Consider the following 26,855-nt stretch of genomic DNA (forward strand, 5'->3'; position numbering starts at 1 on the left):
TCTCTGCCCGGTCCCTTGCTAGGCTCACACTCCAGGATGTAGTTAGCACAGTCCAGTACCGTCGGGGAAAAACATTTTTTTGTGAACGTGTGTGTGGTCTTGACGCTGGACTTATTTGGGAATTATTTTTTGTTTTTGTAAGAGAAGACAACCAGAAATGTTTTATGATGCTTTAATGCCATTGTTTTTGTAAATAAACATTTGTATGTATTTAATGTGCAAAGGTTTCATTTTTTTCTTCTTCTCAGAGCTACGTGAAAGTTTTAAAGCTTTTTTGTCTTTGTCTCTCATGGGTTAACTGGTGAACAGGACCCTGTTAGAAAATCGCCAGGACATCTCAGTTGTAGAGGGGTCCCCCACGTACCATTAAAGCTAGGTTAACGCAGGAGTTCAAATCCCACCTAAGAGATTTCCTGAACGTCTTCCCCAACTCTCCCTCTCCGCCTCCCTGCCTGCCTTTCCTGTCACATTTCACTTACAAACTGTCCAGATGTGTGAATGACTGCACGTACCATTAAAGCTGATGCCTGAGGCAGGTGCTTGGGTTCAAATCCCACTGATGCCAATTCCTGCATGCCCCCCCCTCCCTGCTTACCCATCTCTCTCTAACTATCAATAAAAAACAATCAAAAGCTCATAAAGGCCCAAAACATATAGAAAAACGTAGAGATGTTTCCTGCGTGGAGGGGCCGCGGAGCTTGGGATGCTACTTGACGTCACACAGCAGCGCCACGCCCCGGAGGATCCAGTACTCAGGAGGCAGAGACGTCCGCAGGTCGATGGCAGCGATGAAGTTCATGTCCATCCTCACAGGTTTCTTGTAGATGGGACAGGGGTACAGCCTGGGGTCTCTGAGTCCTGGGAGGAGACGGCACATATTACACAAGCTCACAAACACACCTGCAATTGGACATATGTGGCAATAATTCAATATTTTATTTGACAGGCGGGTACGCATTTTTATCCGGAGCGACGTCCAAGTAGTGATTACAGCAATACAATATTATAATTCATTAAAAATAATAGAATCAATAGAAAATCCAGCAGCAGACCAAGGATCAGAAGTGCATAGTTCCACTGTAGTTCTACTGTGTTTTGGTGGTCAGAGTCAAAGAACAGTTTGTATTTACAAGAAACATGACTAAGCTAATAAATTCTGATCATTTCAATAGCTTCTAAGGTCAGTGTTAGTTCTATGGGGAGATGCTAGTTGTGGGGCACCTTACAGTACAGCTGACTGGAGCTACTGAGCTGTGACAGCGCTCAGATGAGTCCAAATCCCAAGGGTTGGGTTTGTCATATGGCAGTATCAGTGTGGCGCGTGGTTACGCAGCATGCTGCAGTCTGCTTGTTATATTGACACTGCAGTATATAAGGAACTGTACCTCCTGCCTCTATAGCAGCCAAACAAACACAATCCATATAGCAGATGCTTCTATCCAAAGGAGGGGGGTGACTTGAACCTGCAACCCACTTTACCTACAGGCACATGCTCTAACCACTAAGCTTCCCCTCCGTTCCCCTCGGCCGCCCTGCTCACCGTTGTTCTCGGCGTACATCCTCACCACGGGCATCATCTCAAACAGGACCTTGGGTTTGGAGTCCAGCAGCCGGCAGCTCCTGCGCTCCCAGCCGGCCCCCTCCAGGTACAGGCCATACACGTACACGCCCTCGGACGGAGGCTGGGTGATGTCGTCCTTCATCCACCTGGTCACCTCGTTACACAGGACCATGCGGTCCAGGGCCCAGCCTTTGTTGGCTCGGGTTATCTCCTGTGGAGGGGTGGGGGTGGGGGGCAGTCGGTTTAGAAGGGGTCAAACTGTTTCGAGGGGGTTAGATGATTTAGACGGGGGTTTATTTGGTTTCAAAGAGGTCAGACAGTTTAGAAGAGGTCAGACAGTTTAGAAGAGGTTAGACAGTTTAGCTTGGACGTGGATAACTCCATCCAGACCCTGACTGATGACCTCACTAAAAATCGAACTTTAAAGTACATGCCCCCCTCCCCCAACATCGCAAGCATGAGAAGTGCCTTCTTGAACTAAACAGAGTGTAGTCTATTATAGGACTGTGTTGTACCAGGACCTGCCTCTACTCCTCAGTGAAGGGGAAGCGCGGCCTCCTACCTGTCTCATGGCTGTCAGGAAGCCCTGGGGGTTAAAGAAGCCCGTCATCCAGAAGCAGTTGGGACGCCCCTCAAAGACCCACGCCTGGAACTGTCGGTTCCGCTCCAGCAGCTCTGTGAACCAGAAGCCCAGGGTGCTGGAGGCCCACGATGCCTGGAACACAGGCCACAGGTGCACGTTCAGACCTGCTTACTCATGCACCGCAGAGCCAACGCCCAGAACTCAATGGTGAGTTCTAGAACAGCCAGGGCAACCTTAACATTCTGATTTCTTTCGAATAATCCCCATCGACTTTTGGATCGTTTTTCCCCCCGCTGATTGAATAAAAAAAATGTAGCCTTGACAGTTTAACGTGATGTCATATTTCTTGCCATCTGTCTGATAAACATATTATTGTCCTTCCTGAGCGCTGGTGAGAACTGAGATGTTATTTAAATGATGTTCACGGTATGTGTCAGCTGCTGGATAGAGAACACACATCTGCTGCGCTGTCTGACCATACACACTCTCTCTCTGAACGCACACACACACACTCTCTAGCTCTCTCTCTGAACGCACACACACACACACACACTCTCTATCTCTCTCTCTCTGAACGCACACACACACACTCTCTCTCTCTGAACGCATACACACACTCTCTCTCTCTCTCTGAACGCATACACACACACACACACTCTCTCTGAACGCATACACACACACACTCTCTCTCTCTGAACGCACACACACACACTCTCTTTCTCTGAACGCATACACACACACTCTCTCTCTCTGAACGCACACACACACACTCTCTCTCTCTCTCTGAACGCACACAAACACCCTCTGAATACACACACACGTGTGAGACCGTGTTGTGTGAGAACAGCCTGACCTTCTTCCAGCGGGCAGGGATGCGTGCGTCGTACATGCAGTCCAGAGCATCTCGGAGGTTCTCGCTCATGATGATGGTCCCGTCGATGGCCAGCTTGAGGTCTGTGAGAGTGCTGCGGACCAGGACGATGACACGCTGCATGCGGTCAATCTCCTGCCGCAGGAAGATGTTCATTGGCTGGAAGGGACCCATCTTCACCAGCCTGTCTCTCACCTGCCAACAGAACGCTTCATCTGGATGAACCGCACACACACATCCACACAGCCCACTGCAGGATGGGACACATCCACACAGCCCACTGCAGGATGGGACACATCCACACAGCCCACTGCAGGATGTGACACATCCACACAGCCCACTGCAGGATGTGACACATCCACACAGCCCACTGCAGGATGGGACACATCCACACAGCCCACTGCAGGATGGGACACATCCACACAGCCCACTGCAGGATGGGACACATCCACACAGCCCACTGCAGGATGGGACACATCCACACAGCCCACTGCAGGATGTAACACATCCACACAGCCCACTGCAGGATGGGACACATCCACACAGCCCACTGCAGGATGTGACACATCCACACAGCCCACTGCAGGATGGGACACATCCACACAGCCCACTGCAGGATGTGACACATCCACACAGCCCACTGCAGGATGTGACACATCCACACAGCCCACTGCAGGATGGGACACATCCACACAGCCCACTGCAGGATGTGACACATCCACACAGCCCACTGCAGGATGGGACACATCCACACAGCCCACTGCAGGATGGGACACATCCACACAGCCCACTGCAGGATGTGACACATCCACACAGCCCACTGCAGGATGTGACACATCCACACAGCCCACTGCAGGATGTGACACATCCACACAGCCCACTGCAGGATGGGACACATCCACACAGCCCACTGCAGGATGTGACACATCCACACAGCCCACTGCAGGATGGGACACATCCACACAGCCCACTGCAGGATGTGACACATCCACACAGCCCACTGCAGGATGTGACACATCCACACAGCCCACTGCAGGATGTGACACATCCACACAGCCCACTGCAGGATGTGACACATCCACACAGCCCACTGCAGGATGGGACACATCCACACAGCCCACTGCAGGATGTGACACATCCACACAGCCCACTGCAGGATGGGACACATCCACACAGCCCACTGCAGGATGTGACACATCCACACAGCCCACTGCAGGATGTGACACATCCACACAGCCCACTGCAGGATGTGACACCAGTTTCGGAACTCAAGTTTTGGAACCCAGATATGGAACCTACGTAAGGACCCAAATCTAATCAAGACTTATCACAACACACAAACGAAACAAATCTGAACGGATCCCAGAAAACTCCCCCTGACCACCTCCCCCTGACCACCTCCCCCTGACGACCTCCCCCTGACGACCTCCCCTGACGACCTCCCCCTGACCACCTCCCCCTGACCACCTCCCCCTGACCACCTCCCCCTGACCACCTCCCCCTGACCACCTCCCCCTGACCACCTCCCCCTGACCACCTCCCCCTGACGACCTCCCCCTGACGACCTCCCCTGACCACCTCCCCCTGACCACCTCCCCCTGACGACCTCCCCCTGACGACCTCCCCCTGACCACCTCCCCCTGACGACCTCCCCTGACGACCTCCCCCTGACGACCTCCCCCTGACGACCTCCCCTGACGACCTCCCCTGACCACCTCCCCCTGACCACCTCCCCCTGACCACCTCCCCCTGACCACCTCCCCCTGACCACCTCCCCCTGACCACCTCCCCCTGACGACCTCCCCCTGACCACCTCCCCCTGACCACCTCCCCCTGACCACCTCCCCCTGACGACCTCCCCCTGACGACCTCCCCCTGACCACCTCCCCCTGACGACCTCCCCCTGACGACCTCCCCCTGACCACCTCCCCCTGACCACCTCCCCCTGACCACCTCCCCCTGACCACCTCCCCCTGACGACCTCCCCCTGACGACCTCCCCCTGACGACCTCCCCCTGACGACCTCCCCCTGACGACCTCCCCCTGACGACCTCCCCCTGACGACCTCCCCCTGACCACCTCCCCCTGACCACCTCCCCCTGACCACCTCCCCCTGACCACCTCCCCCTGACCACCTCCCCCTGACGACCTCCCCCTGACCACCTCCCCCTGACGACCTCCCCCTGACCACCTCCCCCTGACCACCTCCCCCTGACCACCTCCCCCTGACCACCTCCCCCTGACCACCTCCCCCTGACCACCTCCCCCTGACCACCTCCCCCTGACCACCTCCTCCTGACGACCTCCCCCTGACCACCTCCCCCTGACCACCTCCCCCTGACCACCTCCCCCTGACCACCTCCCCTGACGACCTCCCCCTGACCACCTCCCCCTGACCTCAAAGGGGACGTAGTCCGGGGGCAGCTTGTCCAGCATGTCGTCAGCCAGGCGGGCCACGATGGCCTCGCGTGTCTCCCCGTCTCCGCTGGAGCTATCCTTGGGCTGGATGCTCAGGATGGTGTCCAGGACATCCTTGGCCAGCTTGCTCTGGTAGGTGATGTCAGCGTTGGGGTGCAGGCCGAACACCTCGGGGGTGTCATACGCTGGCAGGCTCTGAGGCCACAACATAGGGGTTGGTGTGAAAGGAAATCCGGTTGTTTGCAATGAAATGCTTGACTTTAAGGCTTCCCCGACAGTGCTGACAAGTAGACATTTACAAACAAACCAGACACTGAGAACTCCTGCTGGAACAGGGATGTAATCTGTTCCACTTACATTACAAGCCACCTCAGTTTGTCTTAACTGGATGCAAAAAAATTATAACTATTGACTATTTTCTCTGCTTGTTTATTCATATTCATTGCAGTAAATTCTTGAAGGGATTTAATTTTATTGTAACTATCTTCTTTGCCCCTTGAAGACACATAGACACATGAGCCCAGAGCGATGGTTGCATTCGTTTCCCAGAGCCAAGCTCGTCTAATCAGTGTCTGCCTGTGTGGCTTGCACCTCTAATGAGCGCCGTCTAAAAACAGAACAAGCCTCAAATACACTGCAGCTTCCGGAACACTAAACTACCTTCACCAACACTACTTCTGTACACACACACACACACAAACGCATGCTGCAGGCAACCAAAGAGACACGCATATGCTTAGAAGTTATATATAATGCAACAATCATATACCATATACCCTATATACATTTTCATATTCTATGGTGCTATAGTGAGCTGGATAGTTAAAACACATTTTAACACCACCCCACACTACCCCACCCCACCCCACCCCCACACCACCCCACACCACACCACACTACCCCCACACTACCCCACCCCACCCCCACACCACACCACCCCACACCACACCAGCCACCCCCACCCCACACTACCCCCACCCCACACTACCCCCACCCCACACTACCCCACCCCACCCCACCCCACCCACCTGAATATGTTGGAGATACAGGTCCACGTTGGTGCACTTGGGGATGCTGTAGCCTTTGTAGAAGTGGAAGTCGGGCGTGAACATGTTCTCGCTGAACCAGACCTTGGCAAAGGTGTTGAGGAGGCGCTTGTCGTAGTCGTCTGTCACTCGGCCTCCATACTGGATCTCCCCGATCATGTATCGCACCGTGTGCCACGACACGCCCTGGAGAGGACAGACCACGTCATGCTACACACACTGACACGCCCTGGAGAGGACAGACCACGTCATGCTACACACACTACACAATACACACGACACACACAACACACAACACACACAACACACGACACACTTCCACACACACTTCCAGAAGAGAACTTCTAAAGAAAATGAAACTATTACCAACAGATCAACTATCCACTGGGGTGCAACAAAACCTTTACAATCCCTGATCATCAATCAAACATTTTACTGTTGTATGTTAAACCCAGGGACATAGGTTTAATTATACATGCGGTTAATCTAACTTAACGGCCGCATCCTCAGTTATGAAGAACAGCCAGCCCACATGTGAAAACCAGCCCACGGCCCTGGTTGAACCTTCTTGATGTCCATGTCGTCCAGGTGGTTCTGCACAAACTGGACGGTGGCGTTGAAGTCGGCCTGGTTGAACTCGTAGGGGATGTTCCAGCCCAGCGAGCCGTACTTTCTCCTCTCCTGCACGGTGGAGTGGAGGAAGGCCACAGCGTACAGCATGGGCCTCCACTGCTGCATGGTGCTGACGTCCAGCAGGTCCTGGCTGATGCCTGGGGAGAGGCAGGCAGGGGGCAGAGGGGGAGAGGCAGGCAGGGGGCAGAGGGCAGAGGGGGAGAGGCAGGCAGGGGGCAGAGGCAGGCAGGGGGCAGAGGGGGCAGAGGCAGGCAGGGGGCAGAGGGGGAGAGGCAGGCAGGGGGCAGAGGGGGAGAGGCAGGCAGGGGGCAGAGGGGGAGAGGCAGGCAGGGGGCAGAGCCAGGCAGGGGGCAGAGGGGGAGAGGCAGGCAGGGGGCAGAGGGGGAGAGGCAGGCAGGGGGCAGAGCCAGGCAGGGGGCAGAGGGGGAGAGGCAGGCAGGGGGCAGAGCCAGGCAGGGGGCAGAGGGGGAGAGGCAGGCAGGGGGCAGAGGGGGAGAGGCAGGCAGGGGGCAGAGGGGCAGAGGCAGGCAGGGGGCAGAGGGGGAGAGGCAGGCAGGGGGCAGAGGGGGAGAGGCAGGCAGGGGGCAGAGGCAGGCAGGGGGCAGAGGGGGAGAGGCAGGCAGGGGGCAGAGGGGGAGAGGCAGGCAGGGGGCAGAGCCAGGCAGGGGGCAGAGGGGGAGAGGCAGGCAGGGGGCAGAGGGGGAGAGGCAGACAGGGGGCAGAGGGGGAGAGGCAGGCAGGGGGCAGAGGGGGAGAGGCAGGCAGGGGGCAGAGCCAGGCAGGGGGCAGAGGGGGAGAGGCAGGCAGGGGGCAGAGGGGGAGAGGCAGACAGGGGGCAGAGGGGGAGAGGCAGGCAGGGGGCAGAGCCAGGCAGGGGGCAGAGGGGGAGAGGCAGACAGGGGGCAGAGGGGGAGAGGCAGGCAGGGGGCAGAGGCAGGCAGCGGTCAATATTATGATGTCATCATCATATTATCATTATTAGAAATGTATTCAATTTGAATGGACTGGATACATCTAATCTATTCTATTAAAGCTTCAGCTCTGAGTGTGAGGTGTTTTCCCACAGCGTGCGCGCGATCTTGCCTCACCTCCATACGTCCTTTTAAGCCCCGCCTTCAGGCCCTGCGGTGGTTCGTTGGTGAACTTGATTGACATCTGCAGGAGGGTGATGGGGAAGTGCTTGTGCACCTCCGTGGTCATCCAGAGACGGAAGCTGTCGTGGACGGCGTCCGTCTCCGTGACGGTGTCCATCAGCTCATCCATAAAGTCAAGGCCCAGGTGACAGTTCTGGAGCAGAGCCCAGCCGCCCTGCAGGCCCACACCACAGCAGCACTGACGTCAACAAGGCACGAGGACCCCAGTGCTAACACTCCCTCATCTCCCGAGCCAGAAAATATCATATTTCAAGTTCACTTTCAAAGCTTGCCGTATGTACAAATGCATTTGCATGTATTAAAGTTGTCAAGAATGTTATACTAAAAGTATACTTTCAAAGTATACTGTAAGTATAAATTTATTTTCATGTATAAAAGCTCTGAAGTTTAGTCTCAGAGACACATTCTCAGCCTTGCCTGTTCACTTTAATAGAAATATTAAAAAATAGTAATAATAATAATAATTTACATTTTATTAATGTAGCAGATGTTTTAATCTAAAGTGACATATAATATACATATAATATACAGTATACATATAATATATAAACAGTGCTTATAGAAAGCACAGCAGCCCCCGTCTACCCACAAACACATGTTGACTTGCTGGCCTGCTCCAGCTGAAGGTGAGCTACACCACTATACCTGCTTCCTCCAGCTGAAGGTGTGCTACACCACTATACCTGCTTCCTCCAGCTGAAGGTGAGCTACACCACTATACCTGCTTCCTCCAGCTGAAGGTGTGCTACAGCACTGTGTTGTACCCATTAACAGAGAACAGGTTTGTTTTCAAACAGCTTTTAGACAGCTTTTTTTAATCACTGAGGATGTAGTCGTGAAAAATAACATTCTTAATAAAAAATGCTGATGGGAACAGAACGTTTTCAAAAGCGTCTAACGAAAGCTATGCCCCGCACATACAACGCATCCATTTCACTCCTTCAGGAGACGCTTATCTCCAGAGCTCCAGTGCGTACGAACAGCAGGGTCTTCCTAGTTCCTGTACTCACGTTGACCATGGTCTGCTGCAGGAGCTTGCGGGCGTGCACCTCCTGGCCCTGGCCCATCGACACGTAGCGCGTGTCCATCTTCAGCCTCTTGCCCAGGGCCGTGATGGAGTCAGTGGGGTCGGAGCCCATGGACAGGAAGCAGACAAGGGGAGAGCGGGGGTCTGACTCCTCCCATGTCCTCTCCAGGTCCAGGATCACCCCCTCGGCGTAGCGCTCCCCCATGGAGTCCACAATATACTTCCTGGCCTGAGACGGCAATCAAAACAATGTGTCTAGTATCTGTGCTATGGGGAGGTCAGGTGAGGTCAGGTGAGGTCTACCTGTGCTATAGTGAGGTCAGGTGAGGTCTACCTGTGCTATGGTGAGGTCAGGTGAGGTCTACCTGTGCTATAGTGAGGTCAGGTTAGGTCAGGTCTACCTGTGCTATGGTGAGGTCAGGTCAGGTCAAACTGTGCTATAGTGAGGTCAGGTGAGGTCAAGTGAGGTCTACCTGTGCTATAGTGAGGTCAGGTGAGGTCAGGTGAGGTCTACCTGTGCTATGGTGAGGTCGGGTGAGGTCTACCTGAGCTATAGTGAGGTCAGGTGAGGTCTACCTGTGCTATAGTGAGGTCAGGTGAGGTCAGGTGAGGCCTACCTGTACTATGGTGAGGTCAGGTGCGGTCAGGTGAGGTCTACCTGTGCTATGGTGAGGTCAGGTGAGGCCTACCTGAGCTATGGTGCGGTCAGGTGAGGTCTACCTGTGCTGTAGTGAGGTCAGGTGAGGTCAGGTGAGGCCTACCTGTGCTATGGTGAGGTCATGTGCAGTCAGGTGAGGTCTACCTGTGCTATAATGAGGTCAGGTGAGGGCAGGTGAGGCCTACCTGAGCTATGGTGCGGTCGGGGCACCAGGAGCGTATGAGCAGCAGTCTACGGAAGCAGTCCAGCGTCTGGTCATACGAGTTAGGAACCACCTCCTCCTCTGGGGCCTCCTTATCAAACCAGGCCTTCCACTGCTTCTCATTACGGCTGATCTGCACGCACACACACACACACACACACACACACACACAGTTAATCAGCTGTTCCTTTGTTGTTCAAGGTATTTGTTTATCTGAATCTGAAGGTTATCTAGGATTGAATGAGTGTACGTACAGTACTCTGTGTAACTAGAGTGTAGATGTTAGTGGAAGGCAGTAACATAGCACTAGCTACAGAAGCTACCTGATCCAGGATGTCAGAGAACTGCCAGAGCTTGCTCAGTTCCACCAGGTTCAGCCAAGTCATGTCCAGGATCCACTTAGCTGGCTTTACAGGACAAGCCTTCAGGTCCAGAGAAGCACCTCCTGGATACAGCACAGGGTTAGAGAAGCACTTCCTGGATACAGCACAGGGTTACAGAAGCACTTCCTGGATACAGCACAGGGTTAGAGAAGCACTTCCTGGATACGGCACAAGGTTAGAGAAGCACTTCCTGGATACAGCACAGGGTTAGAGAAGCACTTCCTGGATACAGCACAGGGTTAGAGAAGCACTTCCTGGATACGGCACAGGGTTAGAGAAGCACTTCCTGGATACAGCACAGGGTTACAGAAGCACTTCCTGGATACAGCACAGGGTTAGAGAAGCACTTCCTGGATACGGCACAAGGTTAGAGAAGCACTTCCTGGATACAGCACAGGGTTAGAGAAGCACTTCCTGGATACAGCACAGGGTTAGAGAAGCACTTCCTGGATACAGCACAGGGTTAGAGAAGCACTTCCTGGATACGGCACAGGGTTAGAGAAGCACTTCCTGGATACAGCACAGGGTTAGAGAAGCACTTCCTGGATACAGCACAGGGTTAGAGAAGCACTTCCTGGATACAGCACAGGGTTAGAGAAGCACTTCCTGGATACAGCACAGGGTCAGGGCAGTCTGTCTGAGTACAAAAAATGGGAAACACAAGAATCGGCCCATGGTTGAAGAGAGGGGTGGGGTTGCGAGGGGAGGAGTCAAGTGAGGGATGGGGTTCCGAGGGGAGGAGTCAAGTGGGAGTTTGTGTGAAACAAACGAGGGACGGAAACAGAGAGAGGACGTCCGACCTTTAATGAGCGTGAGGAAGTCCTCGTGTTTGATGCGGTTGCTCTGCATGTCGATCTTGAGGGTGAGCAGCAGGGTGAACAGGAACTTGTGCTCCTCGTATAACCCCCTGGCAGCATACTTGTGGACCTCGAAGGTCATGCACTCGATGATGTTGCCGATCCTTTTGCTTGTGATTGGACTCTTCGATGACCTGTATGGAGAGAGCAGTCAGACGTCTGGTTGCTATCATCAGCATGCAATACATTTGGCCCTTAATGTCCGACTAACACAAGCTGTGAGTACATGAAAGGACAGAGTACCATCCAGGGCATGTTCCCCACATGAATCAGTACAGCAGGTAAATCTGAGCACCGCCCCAAATATCTCCACTGATTTAGGGGTGGTGTGTGCAGGTCGTAGTTCAAAGACTAGTCTATACATGAAACATAGTAAAAACTGAGCTGAACCAAATATTGTCTGTGTGACATAAGGTTGTGGAAGAACCTTACCTGGCCAGAGACAGGTCAAACAGGCCCAGGAACTGTCTGAGCGAGGTTTGGTACATCACGTTCACCATGCTCATCTCAGTGATGAGGAAGTATAGTATGCTGCCCCTGGTGGCCACTGTACAGAACACACATTGGACGGTAAACATAATTGTGGTGAATAATTTCCACATGAAACTAATTGGAATAATAAAAAATGTAAGGACATTAAAGCTGCACACATTAATTGACTGTTTTTGCAATCTCATATCAAATGAAAACACCCATGTGTAGTGTTATACTGAATTGATATCCTTGTCTGTTAGGGTTACTATCCTTATTAATGTCATGGTTTTGTTACGCATTCATTCAGCAGACATTTTTTTCCATGTACAGTAAAGGGGAAACTGAACATGTGACCTCTTAATCTACAGTCAAGTGCTCTACCACTGTGCTGTTTCTGCCTTTGTACCTTGTCTGTTACCGAGAGGGTAGTTTTCTTATCCTTGTCCCTAGCCTGCTAGCTAGAGTGTAGTCTTACTATCCTTATACCCAGCATGTTAGCTAGAGTGTAGTCTTACTATCCTTATACCCAGCATGTTAGCTAGAGGGTAGTTTCACTATCTTTGTGGCTAGCATGTTAGCTAGAGGGTAGTTTCACTATCTTTGTGGCTAGCATGTTAGCTAGAGGGTAGTTTCACTATCCTTATACCCAGCATGTTAGCCAGAGGGTAGTTTCACTATCCTTGTGGCTAGCCTGTTAGCTAGAGGGTAGTTGTGCTATCTTTGTGGCTAGCATGTTAGCTAGAGGGCAGTTTCACTATCCTTGTGGCTAGCCTGTTAGCTAGAGGGTAGTTTCACTATCTTTGTGGCTAGCATGTTAGCTAGAGGGTAGTTTTACTATCCTTGTGCCTAGCATGTAAGCTAGAGGGTAGTTTCACTATCCTTATACCCAGCATGTTAGCTAGAGGGTAGTTTCACTATCCTTGTGGCTAGCATGTTAGCTAGAGGGTAGTTTCACTATCCTTGTGGCTAGCCTGTTAGCCAGAGGGTAGTTTCACTATCCTTGTGGCTAGCCTGTTAGCCAGAGGGTAGTTCTGCTTTATGTTTGGACTTCCTGTCGTGGACAGCCATCGTACCGGGCCGGTATTCCTCCCGAGCGCTGTTGATCTGGACCTCCGTCTCGGCCGCGATCTGCAGCTTCTGGGTCACGTCCTCGGCGGTGCGCTTGGTGTTGCCCAGGACGACGATCAGGCTCTCGTCGTCCACGAGGGAGCCCTGCGTGCTGGTGAGGCGGTACAGGAGGTTGTCCTCTAGCTCCTTCATCTTACGCTTGTTAGACGTCACGTCCTCCATGAGGTCTGTCCTCTCCTTCTCCAGCTCCTGAGTCACACAGAGGACACATGTGGTACAGGTGAGGTGGGTACCTTATAGGAGGATGTTCAACAATCTCAGCAGAATGCGATGACCCTGGCTAGCCTGTCTCCCCTGCATGACCCTGTCTCCCCTGCATGACCCTGTCTCACCTGCATGACCCTGTCTCACCTGCATGACCCTGTCTCCCCTGCATGACCCTGTCTCACCTGCATGACCCTGTCTCCTCTGCATGACCCTGTCTCACCTGTTTCTCTGTGAGGATGACTCTGCCCAGCAGCTGGTCCTCCAGGCCTTTCATGGTGACGGTGAAGTCGATGATGGAGGTGCGTGCACTGATCTCGGGGGTGTAGGCGGGGTTGGGCAGCTTCGTGGTCACATACAGACGGAAGCCTCGCATCACGTCCACTTCCTTGTCTCCAACCTTGACCTGGGGGTCATGGCCAGCCAATCAGAAACGTTCTCAACTTGTTATATAAGCTAAACTCGGACTGACATTTGTTCATTCTAAACCCAAGCCAATTTTTTTTATGAAAGTTTAATTTTTTTAAAGTGCTCTAAACAGAGATGTACTGGCATATTAATTAGCAGAGACGCTACATGTTTATTCAGCTAAACAGTGGCCAACCTATACTCTGACTCGAACACAAAAGTTGTGGAAAACAGGCAGATAAACAGCGCCACTAGCTGCCACTCATCATCAACACTTCAGAAGCCTGGGGGGGTTTTATATCGTACCACAGCTGCTTCTTTTCACACCCCTGTATATTTACAGAGTTACACAGCTGTCAGAAGCAATGGCTCCCTCCTCCATGATGTCTTTGCTCTATTTGTGTGTTTTTCAGTTTGTGAGTGTGAGGGAGGCAGCTGTTCTGGTTACTGGAAGCCTAAGACTGCAGGCTGAGCTGGATAAGTGATAATGAGATGGAGAGCCGTGCCTCCAGATAGGACAGTCTGTCACTCTTCAGTCACTTCCCCAGGCATCTGGCATCAGGCCGTCATCACCAGCAGGGCCCCGTCACTTGCGCGCTTCCAACTAAGAGGCGTAGCAGGAACACTGCAGCGTGCTGGTGAGCTACACAGCCAGGCCTGCGCAGAGCTAACATGTTTTACAAGCCACAGCTATCAAATTAGAAAAGACTGCCTGCAACACGTTCATTTCCATTTCCTGCAGTCTCCAGGATTAAACTCAATTCAGCCTCAGAACGGCAATTTCCGATAATGCATCGCAGGGCAAAATGATAGGTCTGATTTGAGCATACAAGACATTGTAATTGTGTGTTTTGTAACTATCAGGGACATTATGCAGACATGAAAAGTGCTATTTGTTGAAATAATGACCCAAAGAGTGGAGAGGAAGATACTCTTCGTCCTGTTTGTTTGTCGTCTACAGACCAGCCCCCACTTCCATCGCACTGAATCATGGGAACAACCTCTTTCAATGATGTTAAAATAGACACACAATAGATTTTAAAATTATGTTTTTCTTAGTGCCATTCATTTGTTCGTTTGGTAAACATGTTTTGTTTTGTAAGTCTATATAAATACTCCCTGTTAGGAAAAACAAATGGATGTATTGTGTAAAAACCAGCAGAAGCGACACATGATCCAGCCGGTATATTAAAGGTGTGTTTTCACCCATATTAAGAACTTACAAACATCATGCTGCAGATAAAAATACAATTGTGCTTCCTGCACTTTTTTCCTCGCACAAGTCTTTTTTATTAACAAATCAGACCATTTTTATTATATAGAATGAATAGACTGTGCTTTAAAGGGCCGTGTCGATCACCAGTGAATACAAAATAAATCAATCAATCCATTGACGTTGACTGAACCTTGTATGTGGAGCCAGTTTTGATGAAGTTCTTCTCCAGCACGTTGTCCAGGGCTGGGTCCAGGTCCTCCTCGACGTCCTCGATCAGCAGGGGGCGACCCAGAGACAAGCTGTCCTCCAGATGGTTCCTGAAGTACTTGTGATTCAGCGAGGTGATCTGGAACCGAGGTTTGGGTTGTGTTCCATTATAACACAGTCCATTCAGGAAGTTCGTTCAAGTACCAAAAAACTGAAAAAGTTTGAGGTATCATGTGGAAGGCGGAGCAAGAAGAAGCAGTGTTGGTGACAACACTTGTAGAACATTCTAGAATATTGTCTTAATGATTAATTAGATGGGAAGAGAAAGCACTCATCTATCAACAAAAAGCAGTTAAGGTCTCAAAGCTGTAGTCAGGTCTAGAGTACCTGACTGAAAACAAAAGGTCTCAAACCTGTAGTTCGTTTCGTATTTCCTTGTTTTTGATCCAAATCTTCCCCTGGGTCTGGGGGTCGATGAGGAGGGGGAAGCGGGCAGCCTTTGTCACGATGATCCCGTTTTGGATGGATAGGTCATCGTTGGGGAGGCCCTGAAGGGTCCACTCGCTCACGGTGGGTGCATCGACGAGCAGGTCTGTCAGGTTGAGGTTTCTGCCAAACGGGATCATCCGGGTCTTCATTTCCCGTTGCCAAGCACCCAGGAGAAGGTTCCGGAACTCCTGATTGAAAGGTCCGGAGTAGGACAGGAATGCAGTGGCCAGGAGAACGTCACCTGCAAGAAGGGGATTGGTTGGCACCCTGGTAGCTTACAGGATAAGAAAGGGTACCGCAGTGGCCCGGGTACGAATCTTGCCTGGACCCTTTGTGGCATGTCTTCCCCTTTCTCTCCCTGCCTTTCCTATCAAACTTCACTTATAAACTGCCCATAATATATCTTTACAGTTGATCAGTTTCAGCGTTTGCCATGTCGATGTTCAGACAGGACAGGTTGGTTGTGAGTGAGGATAATCACACACTATAAGGTTTTAGTGAATGTTTAGAATTAACACAGAGTGTATTTAGCGAATGCAGATTGTGTGTGTTTGAGATCTTGTCAATGGGAAGCCAAAGAAAAACGTCCATCTTGGGTGGACATTCAAGTTTCATTCTATTCTTTTCTAGTCTGCTCTGTAAATTCCTTTCTATGCCATGTCGAAAACTGATCTAGGTAGTAGGTTTTCTCTGCGGTGAACATGAAGGCGAGAAAAGGGGTGAAAGTGAACCCACCGACGAGTCGCTTGGTCTGGGCAGCGAACTCCTTGCTCTGCTCTGTCCAGCGCTCCTTCTCGCCAGCCAGGCCACTGATGAGGCTGGACGCCGTCTGCATCTTGTGCCTGCAGCGCTCCGCATCCTCCAGAAGCGTCTGAGGGGGGAGGAGCCATCCAGGGTTAGGGTTGGACCCTTTTTAGTATAAAATGTCTGCCCACAAAAACTGTGTTTGTTTTCACCCTCAACTTGGATGATAATGCCACTGTGATAGTTGATACCTTTATACTACAAGTGTCTAGTTAAGATGCTGAGAAAGCTGTAACTGTGTGGTTTAACTTTGTACGGTGTAACTTAGTGTGGTGTAACATTGTGTGGTGTAAGCCTGTGTGGTGTAACCTTGTGTGGTGGAACCTTGTTTGGTGTAACCTTGTGTGGTGTAAGCCTGTGTGCTTATGAACAAGAGGCTGTTGAGTGCAGGTGGCTGCAGCTCTACCTCCACAAGTGCTTCATCACACTGACAGACAGCCCAGTGTGCAGCTTTGGGTATACTGATTCTCATTTGCCTAAAGAGGAATACTCTTTGACCCCCTAGCTCTGTATTCTCCAACCTTTGTAGAAGTGAAGGACAAGGCTTGGTGCTGTTTTACTGGCAAAGGGAGGATGCCAGTGAAGGTTATTGGCAGTAAGGGTGCCAATAAGTGTGGCACCAGTTGTTTGTATTATTGATTTGTATTCTCAAAATAAATGCACTCCACATAAAGGTGTGTTTTGTGACACCTGCCCTACCCTCACCTGCCCTGCCCTCACCTGTCCTGCCCTCACCTGCCCTGCCCTCACCTGCCCTGCCCTCACCTATCCTGCCCTCACCTATCCTGCCCACACCTCTCCTGCCCTCACTTGCCTGCCCTCACCTGCCCTGCCATCACCTGCCCTGCCCTCACCTGCCTGCCCTCACCTGCCTGCCCTCACCTGTCCTGCCATCACCTGCCCTGCCCTCACCTGCCTGCCCTCACCTGCCTGCCCTCACCTGTCCTGCCCTCACCTGTCCTGCCCTCACCTGCCTGCCCTCACCTGCCTGCCCTCACCTGCTTGCCCTCACCTGCCCTGCCCTCACCTGCCTGCCCTCACCTGCCTGCCCTCACCTGTCCTGCCCTCACCTGTCCTGCCCTCACCTGCCTGCCCTCACCTGCCTGCCCTCACCTGCTTGCCCTCACCTGCCTGCCCTCACCTGTTTCTCTGTCAGAGCCTTCTCGTACTCTGCCTGCACCACGTCCAGCTCGGCCTGTTTGTCGTCCAGCTCAGCCTGGGCCTCACGCAGGTCCTCGTTGGCGACGGTCAGTCGGCTCTCCTGCACCGCCAGGTTGGCCTGGGGAGAAGAGTGACCGCAGCATCTCTCAAATGGGGCACCGCAAGGGGGCTCTTTTCCTGCTGCACAAACAGCATTACAACAGCCCAGCTCTGAAGCACAGCGCTGTGCGATCACACACCCTGGACAGTAATGTTTGTGGTGGGTTGTCAAGAGAGTGAATGTAAGCATTTTAATTCAGTAACATAGAGATCAAATTCACTGCATCTCTACTGAAACTAAAGTACCCATTTTATGTTATCTTGTCACCTAGCATTTTGGAATTGTTGCTTTTTTGAACTATGTCCTGTTACACCTCACAAACCATTGACACAGTCCCACTCAGAAAGCCTTCAGAAACATCCTCCTCACCTTCAAGGGGAGCACCTCCTTGTTGATGGAGAAGAAGGAGGCCATGGCCTTGGTCCAGGAGCAGACACCAGCCACGTTGCCACACACACGCCTGGCCGTCTCAATGTTGTAGTCGCTCATGTCGAAGTAGGGCTGTAGCAGCTCCACCATCTCCTCGTTGATGCTGTCTTTAGGGAATTGCTGCCACGGGCAGGCGGGAGAGGGTGTGAGGGGAGAGAAGGAAGAGGGTGTGAGGCGAGAGGAGGAGAGGAGGGGAGGAAGAGGATGTGAGGGGAGAGGAAGAAGAGGGGGGGAGGAAGAGGATGTGAGAGGAGAGGAAGAAGAGGAGAGGAAGAAGAGGATGTGAGGGGAGAGGAAGAAGAGGATGTGAGGGGAGAGGAGGAGGGGAGAGAAGGAAGAGGGTGTGAGGCGAGAGGAGGAGAGGAGGAGGAGGGTGAAGGGAGAGGAGGAGGGGAAGAAAGTAGTTAGAAGAGGAGGCCGAAGGAAAGACATGAAAAGCAAAGAGAGACTGGGATTGTCAGAGCCAGGCCACCTAAACAGCCACATCACCAGGACAGATGGCTCGTCTGGGCGGTGCTGGCTGGAGCAGTGATCTGTGTGTGCGTGTAATAATGTGTGTGTGTGTTGTAATCTGTGTGCGCTTTTATCCAAAGCGACATACAGTACAGGAGTTGGGGCTTTGATCCAACAACTTTCACGATCTTAGCCGTCACATGCTCTAACACGGTGCTCCATCCACCACCAGCACGTACCTGCAGACTGCCCAGGAAGTTCCCACCTCCAGCACGTACCTGCAGACTGCCCAGGAATTTCCCACCTCCAGCACGTACCTGCAGACTGCCCAGGAAGTTCCCACCCCCAGCACGTACCTGCAGACTGCCCAGGAAGTTCCCACCGGTCATCATCTTGAGGGAGTCCTGCCAGGAGGGGATGGTGCAGTTCTTCTCGGGGTCGATCTTCACCGTGTTCACCTTCCTCTGGAACAGCAGCAGCACGCAGTCCATGATGCGCATGATGAGGTGCGGGGGGCGGCCCAGCGTTCGCACCGTGGCGATGTCTGAGGGCTTGATGGTCTGGAGGAGTTGATACGGGCCACAAGGTTGAGAATGGGAGGAGATAGTCAGAGGTTTGGAGGAAGGGTTGTATTGTAGTACATACACCCATATAACTACACCTAAACCAACTTCAACCCTCAAGACTGTAAACACATCTGGAAAAATAGGACATGCTTTGACTTACCTCTACCCCAGTCTCTAACCTGCAGGGCAGCCCAGCCTCTACCCCAGCCTCATCTAGCCTCTACCCTATCCTCTACACCTGCAGGGCAGCGCCAGCCTCTACCCCAATCTCTACACCTGAAGGGCAGCCCCAGCCTCTACCCCAGTCTCTATACCTGCAGGGCAGCCTCTGCCTCCTCCAGGGCCGGCCGTGCGGCCTCCAGCTTCTCCTCTGCGATGGCCTTGTCAGCTGAGATGCTGTCCACTATGGCCTGGGCCTTATCCTTCACCTTCTGCACCTCCAGCTTCACCTTCTCTGCTGCCTGGGCCTTCACTGTCACCTCCTTCAGCACCTGGGACACACACACACACACACACCAGGGTTGTGACAGGGTCACCTCCATAGATACATATCAACACTAGATGTCTCGTCCGCGTTGCTGGCCAACCGAGTCAAACGTCCGCACATGGCGGCCATCTTGCTACAGTCAACTCGCTCACCCATAACATCATGTTGGTGCTACATGTACTTTTTAAATTACCATGACTTGCTCAATTTTCAACCAATTTTTAAACGGTTTGGTTTGTTATCAACGTCAGAGATGAAGCTATGCCACTGCATACTTATGAATAATTATGTAATTAAAAAAGAAATAGAATAGAAAGATGCAGTGGCAAAGGACGTTGTAGTCTCCGCCGTAAGACATCTAGCCTTTATATATATATATATCTATGGTCACCTCCTTCAGCACCTGGGGCACACACACCAGGGTTGTGACAGGAGCACATCTTCTACCATCGCTGCTTCTATCGCCCATCACCGATGTATTGGGCAGTTTGTGAGTAGCAGTGTAAACAGTCTGTAGTTTGTGAGTAGCAGTGTAAACAGTCTGTAGTTTGTGAGTAGCAGTGTAAACAGTCTGTAGTTTGTGAGTAGCAGTGTAAACAGTCTGTAGTTTGTGAGTAGCAGTGTAAACAGTCTGTAGTTTGTGAGTAGCAGTGTAAACAGTCTGTAGTTTGTGAGTAGCAGTGTAAACAGTCTGTAGTTTGTGAGTAGCAGTGTAAACAGTCTGTAGTTGAGCCTTGATTTGTACATGGAGCCCCATAACTCCCAGATCTCCATGAAGATTCAGAGAAACAAAACACACCAGACAGATATGTGCTGTGTTTTCCTCTGAGAGCTAAAGGTTCATTTGATAATGAACAAGCACAAATGAGCTGCAACCACCTACAGAAGGCCGTATGAGCATGACATCAAGCCTACGGGAGGTGGAACACGTGATGGCAGATCCCTGAGCGTGTGTTCTGAAGAGAACAGGAGCTCAGGTTTAACCACGCCCACACCGTCAGCTCGTTCATGTCTCATGTTGTCAACTCAGAGCCTTGAGACTGGGTGAGTTGGAGGCTCTTTTTATTGAGTGGACGCTCAATGCCTGACACTGTGATTGAAGACAACAATGGTAGAGACACACACACGTAGACACTTTGTGATTGAAGACAGCAATGTTCTAGAGGTAGAGACACACACACTCACACACACATACACACACACATACACACACTTACACACTTACACACACAAACACGTAGACACTTTGTGATTGAAGTAGCCTGGAGGTAGAGACACAGACACTCACACAGACTCGCATTTACACACACACACACACACACACACACTCGCACTCTCACACACACACACACAGACACACACACGCACTCACACACACACACACACACACTCGCACTCTTTCACACACACACACACACACACACAGACACACACACGCACTCACACACACACACAGACACACACCATGTCGGCCTTGTCGTTGGCGATCTGCAGCTCCTTCTCCTTGACCTCCAGCTCCATGCTGAGCCCAGCGACTGACTGGGATGCCTCCTTCAGCTTCTGCAGGCCTGTGTTCATCCTGGGAGAGGCAACATCGGCACTTCTCAGTTCAATGTACTGCACTGTTTACAAGCAGTGGCACAGACGGATTCACCTCTTGTCCACAGCACTTAGAGCCCACATGAACCTAGGGGTGACCACAGGGCGAGTTTTGGACTGCAGATGAAGAGATTGTGGGTTCAAATCCCACAAAAGTGTCTTTATTTACCAGCCACATCATTCATGGGTATAGGGGTGCAGTTTTTGACGGCAGATCAACAAATCACAGGTTCAAATGCCCCTTAAATGTCAAGTTAAACAGAAGAATGTGCTAAATCAACACATTATTGATGATAGTAATGAATCCAGCGTCAGGTACCTGTTGGCCAGGGTCTGGACCTGGGCCTGTCTCTCCCTGTAGATGGTCTTGTATCCCTGGATGAAGGACAGGTAGGACTTGGGCGTGACGTGGGTGGCACGCCGGTACCTCTGGAAGTACTCGACACACTTCTCCGCCACGCCGTCCTGGAAGCAGCCCATGCACTGCACCACCTCAGCCTTCACCTGCGGAGAGCAGTCGATGTCGTACTGGGACAGGAAGTGCTGTGAGACTGGGGGGTTGAGGGGTGAGAGAGGGGTGAGAGAGGGGTGAGAGAGGGGCGAGAGGGGCGAGAGAGGGACGAGAGAGGGGCGAGAGAGGGGCGAGAGAGGGGCGAGAGAGGGGCGAGAAAGGGGCGAGAGAGAGGTAGAGCGTGGTTGCTGTTATGCTTGCTCTTAACTACACAGTGATGCATGTTTAAGGTGAACATGCGCATGCACACAAACTTAAGCACAGACACTTAGTAGAGGACATCAAAATACCAATTACCTGTTGTTGTTGTTGCTGTTTTTTATGCATTTCCTTTAATGGACTGCATGTACTAAAGGTTTGAATTTTAATTTGTATCAATTTGGTAACAGATTGGTACATTAGTCCAGGCTTGAACACAGGGTACAGTATCTACTAAATAGGTCTTAACTCTCCAAAACACAAGAAAAAAACATTTGTGCACTTTGCAGGTTCAAATGAATGATGTTTTGTATTTTTTGGTACAGTTACATAGTTTTTATGACTTTAATTTATGTACATGGAGAATGTGGCATGAAGGAGAGCTTAGCTCAGTAGTTAGAGCATTTGACAGCAGAATGAGGTCAAAGAAAAAAAAAATATATATATATGCAAAATGACCACATTAACAATTCTTCCTGTGTTGCTATGATACTGACCGGCGATGAGGGCGTCCTTGGGCCAGCGGCTAAACCAGTCCATGGTGCAGCCTGAGATGAGAGCTGGAAACTTCAGTGCTCGGTTCCGGAACTTCTCCCCCACAGGAGAGAAGCACAGAACCACGTGCAGGTTCTGACGCACGCGGCTCATGAAGTACTCGTGCAGGTTCTCGTTGGTCGGTGGTCGCCGTGGAAACTCCCGCTTCATGACTGGTATGAGGTCACTGATAATCTCATCGATCTCGTCTCGAGCAAACAAGTTTGACACCTGGGGAAGATGGAAGATACCTCGAGTGAGGGGTCAGGTGAGGGGCAGGGGTGAGGTGAGGGGTGAGGTGAGGGGTCAGGTGAGGGGTCAGGGGTCACAGTCTGGGTTCTAATATCCCCACCCTCGGACAAACTTGTGCAATTGTCTCCTGCAATGCTAGTAGTGTAACAATATAAAATATGCAATAGAAGTAGTATAATATGGAAATCAAACACTACAATTATAATATGACACACTATACCACTACATTCAGAATGGTTTATCTTCATCATTTACACACTTGTGATCATCTGAGACGAGCGCTGCACTCCTGTCAGTGATAACTTCACCCTGTACTGCACCCAAAATCAAACGCACCACCAAATGGCAGCAGTCCACCCCCCCCCACCCCGCAAGCCCGCCATGTGTGTGTGTGACCTCTGACCTGTCCAGAAGACAGGACGTTGTTCATGTACTCCAGGAAGGACTCGTCCTTGATCTCGTTGTCGGTGAAGATGAAGCTGATGCCTCGGCCATACTGGCCGGCCGTCCTGTACAGCCCCTTCAGGTCCTCCATCAGGTTGGCCGTGTTGTAGGAGCTGAGGAACCCACACACACACTGAGGGGAGGGATCTAGGAGCTGAGGAACCCACACACACACTGAGGGGAGGGATCTAGGAGCTGAGGAACCCACACACACACTGAGGGGAGGGATTTAGGAGCTGTGACTAGAATCCTGTGGCTGTTCTGAGGTCGACCACAGATTGTGTGTCGTCATAATGGCCAGGGTGTTCTCTCTCAGGTGGACTGAAGAAGGAAACACAAACAGCAGTTTGGCTGCAGAGTAACTACATCAAATCCAGTCTCCTCTATAGTGCACGTGAATCTATTGTTGGATCTTAGAAGGTTATGAGTCTTGCAGTGTGCGTGTAGGTGTGTGAGTGTGTGTGTGTGTAGGTGTGTGTGTGTGTGTGTGTGTAGGTGTGTGTGTGTAGGTGTGTGTGTGTGAGTGTGTGTAGGTGTGTGTGTGTGTGTGTAGGTGTGTGTGTGTAGGTGTGTGTGTGTGGAGCAGCTTGTGTTGTCTAGAGATCCAGCAGCCTCCTGCAGTCTCCTGAGAGATCAGAGGAGCAGAGCACACAGTCTCCTTCACATCACCATCAACAAACACACAGCTGCAGCACTGCCAACGCTGCAGAATACAGACTGGGATGTCTGAACAGGAAGCCAAGAGGAAGGACCATATAACCAGACTGGAAGAGGAAGACTTTCTGTTCTTTCCTATTTTGTAAAGACACAAACAGCGACGCAGAGCAGACTAATCAAGCAGAGTGCACTAAGATGCTGAGGAACTGGGAGCAGGACAGTAACACCCCCCTTCGTCATGATCATCATGACCATGACAAGATGAAGGTGAGGTGAGAGGGTGTGGTGAGAGGGTGAGGTGAAAGGGTGAGGTGAGAGGGTGAGGTGAGAGAGTGAGGTGAGAGGGTGAGGTGAGAGGGTGAGGTGAGAAGGTGTGAGGTGAGAGGGTGAGGTGAGAGGGTGAGGTGAGAGGGTGAGGTGAGAAGGTGTGAGGTGAGAGGGTGAGGTGAGAGGGTGAAGTGAGAGGGTGAGGTGAGAAGGTGTGAGGTGAGAGGGTGAGGTGAGAGGGTGAGGTGAGAGGGTGAGGTGAGAAGGTGTGAGGTGAGAGGGTGAGGTGAGAGGGTGAAGTGAGAGGGTGAGGTGAAAGAGTGAGGTGAGAGGGTGAGGTGAGAAGGGGTGAGGTGAGAGGGTGAGGTGAGAGGGTGAGGTGAGAGGGTGAGGTGAGAGAGTGAGGTGAGAGGGTGAGGTGAGAAGGTGTGAGGTGAGAGGGTGAGGTGAGAGGGTGAGGTGAGAGGGTGAAGTGAGAGGGTGAGGTGAGAGAGTGAGGTGAGAGGGTGAGGTGAGAGGGTGAGGTGAGAGGGTGAGGTGAGAGGGTGTGAGGTGAGAGGGTGAGAGGTGAGAGGGTGAGGTGAGAGGGTGAGGTGAGAAGGGGTGAGGTGAGAGGGTGTGAGGTGAGAGGGTGAGGTGAGAGGGTGAGGTGAGAAGGTGAGGTGAGAGAGTGAGGTGAGAGGGTGAGGTGCGAGGGTGAGGTGAGAGAGTGAGGTGAGAGGGTGAGGTGAGAGGGTGAGGTGAGAGGGTGAAGTGAGAGGGTGAAGTGAGAGGGTGAGGTGAGAGAGTGAGGTGAGAGGGTGAAGTGAGAGGGTGAAGTGAGAGAGTGAGGTGATAGGGTGAGGTGCGAGGGTGAGGTGAGAGGGTGAGGTGAGAGAGTGAGGTGAGAGGGTGAGGTGAGAGGGTGAGGTGAGAGAGTGAGGTGAGAGGGTGAGGTGAGAGGGTGAGGTGAGAGGGTGAGGTGAGAGGATGAGGTGAGAGGTGAAGAGACGTACCGTGTCAGGGTGATCTGGAAGATCTTGTACCCAGCGATGAAGGAGGCCAGCCGGGTGAGGCTCTGTTTGCCCGACCCCCCCACGCCCACCAGGAGGGCGTTACCCCGGGGGGTCCGGATTATCCTGGACACCTGGAGGAACACACACGTGTAAAAACACACACATACTGGGGTAGGAACACACACACACACTGGGGTAGGAGCGCACACACACCTTGACCAGGTGTATCATGGCGTCGGTGAAGAACACCATGTCCATCCCTGCTCCTCGTATGCTCTCGTTGTACTGGCTGAGGAACATGTCCAGACGCTCGGTCAGGGTCTCCAGGGACTGGATGGGCTCGTACACTTTGGGCAGGTCGAAGTCTGTGTCTTCGGGCTCCTCGCCTGGGGGAAGGAAGGCTGAATGTTTACAACACCATCACTCTGTGTGTGTCTGCATTGTAAAAAAAAAACATAGTAAAAAAACTGGAACAATCTGGCAGCTGGGACGCCAGATTAAACCCATTAAATTACAGTATAACAATTTTAATTAACATTAATTAACCGTAAAATAATGTTTATTTTCCTGTACCAAATGTACAAGATATATCTGTGATATTACATTACTGGCTGTTCTCTGATGGTAAATACGACTTTTATTAATTTAACTTCTCTGTAAAAAATAAAAAAAATAAAAAAATGTACTATTATCCTGAATAAACCAGATTTGCTGGGGAAAAAACGATTTGTGATTGTACAAACGTGTGTGTTGTGTATGTTCACATTATAAACCCATGTGATGACACGTTCCAGTAGCAACTTTACAAGATATATATGTGATATTACATTACAGGCTGTTCTTTACCTGTAAATACTGCTTTTATTAATTAATCTTCAGTGTAATAATACAACATTTTCAATAAATAAAAATATTATATGAAGCCAAAATAAGATATCACGATTTAACATGGTCATTCAAAAGAAGTCGTGTCCACAACATACAGCATCCCGATGCTGTAATCAGTAACTAGATATTTTTGTCTTATAAAACAGGCTAGATCTCCATCTAACTGGACAATATTCACACTCAGGGTGAACACTTAATTTATCCAAACTACAGACCATCACATTGCACATTTCAAAACAGAACAAACACAATAACAAAACTCCAAACAATGCTCATCAAACTAAGCTTAAACCTTTAACTTTATAGCTTTTAAGCTAGCCTGGGTAACAGGAGCGTTGCCGCTACACAACTATCTAATCAACTTTCCTTCGTCTTACTCTGGAATCTTTATATTTATTCATTTAGCAGACGCTTTTATCCAAAGCGACTTCCAAGAGAGAGCTTTACTAAAAGTGCATTGGTCAATGATCATAAACAACGAGATAGCCCCAAAAAGGCTTTTGCAGGCTCAGGTCTTTGATATTGACTGGTGCATGCTGGGATTGTTCCTATGTCTAAACAAAACATTATTTAAAGGCATTTGTCCGTGTGATGAAAGTAAATATCTGCTAGATAACTATTAAAATAGCTAGTTTTGATGAAGTGAAGTTATGTCTTTTAACAGAACATTTCCGTGAAAATGTTATTAATAAATGTTATTAATATTTGTTAAAAAAACCTGACATTTTATTGTATTTGAAGTAACAACATTTGGCAGTAATTTTTTTGTACATTTATAATTTACTGTTTGCCATTGTCTTTCTATATGTATTTCCTATAATTCTGAAATACAGAAAAAAACACGGTAAAGTGAAAAAGTGCGGTAATGTCGTCTTCTCTTTTTTTTTACAGTGTGGGTGTTAGTTAGGGGAGAGTCGTTTTAGAGCAGATACTGATCATGCCATGTATATATATTAACTCATACTATAGAGCAGTTTAGAGCAGACAAACG

At 50.9% G+C, this 26,855-nt stretch overlaps 1 protein-coding gene across 1 annotated transcript in view; it reads right to left on the bottom strand.

Annotated features, from left to right (window-relative positions):
* Positions 1-320: 320 nt before the first annotated feature.
* The window catches only part of dnah5 (dynein, axonemal, heavy chain 5), a 69,862-nt gene continuing 43,327 nt past the window's right edge, over positions 321-26,855 (bottom strand). The window contains 28 exon segments of the mRNA XM_084702240.1: positions 321-858; positions 1,541-1,772; positions 2,124-2,276; positions 2,998-3,210; positions 5,413-5,628; positions 6,462-6,665; positions 7,044-7,249; positions 8,201-8,420; positions 9,277-9,522; positions 10,137-10,286; positions 10,477-10,598; positions 11,337-11,527; positions 11,826-11,940; positions 12,941-13,184; positions 13,423-13,605; positions 15,014-15,169; positions 15,444-15,760; positions 16,255-16,390; positions 17,465-17,602; positions 17,954-18,133; positions 18,823-19,026; positions 19,347-19,523; positions 20,984-21,098; positions 21,438-21,669; positions 22,325-22,592; positions 23,017-23,170; positions 24,977-25,107; positions 25,190-25,362. Of these exon segments, the coding sequence (XP_084558366.1) occupies positions 707-858; positions 1,541-1,772; positions 2,124-2,276; positions 2,998-3,210; positions 5,413-5,628; positions 6,462-6,665; positions 7,044-7,249; positions 8,201-8,420; positions 9,277-9,522; positions 10,137-10,286; positions 10,477-10,598; positions 11,337-11,527; positions 11,826-11,940; positions 12,941-13,184; positions 13,423-13,605; positions 15,014-15,169; positions 15,444-15,760; positions 16,255-16,390; positions 17,465-17,602; positions 17,954-18,133; positions 18,823-19,026; positions 19,347-19,523; positions 20,984-21,098; positions 21,438-21,669; positions 22,325-22,592; positions 23,017-23,170; positions 24,977-25,107; positions 25,190-25,362 (5,228 nt within the window). The 3' untranslated portion in view covers positions 321-706.

This window comes from Hypomesus nipponensis, chromosome 2, assembly GCF_054491055.1.
Source record: "Hypomesus nipponensis isolate SF chromosome 2, ASM5449105v1, whole genome shotgun sequence".
Lineage (NCBI taxonomy): Eukaryota > Metazoa > Chordata > Actinopteri > Osmeriformes > Osmeridae > Hypomesus > Hypomesus nipponensis.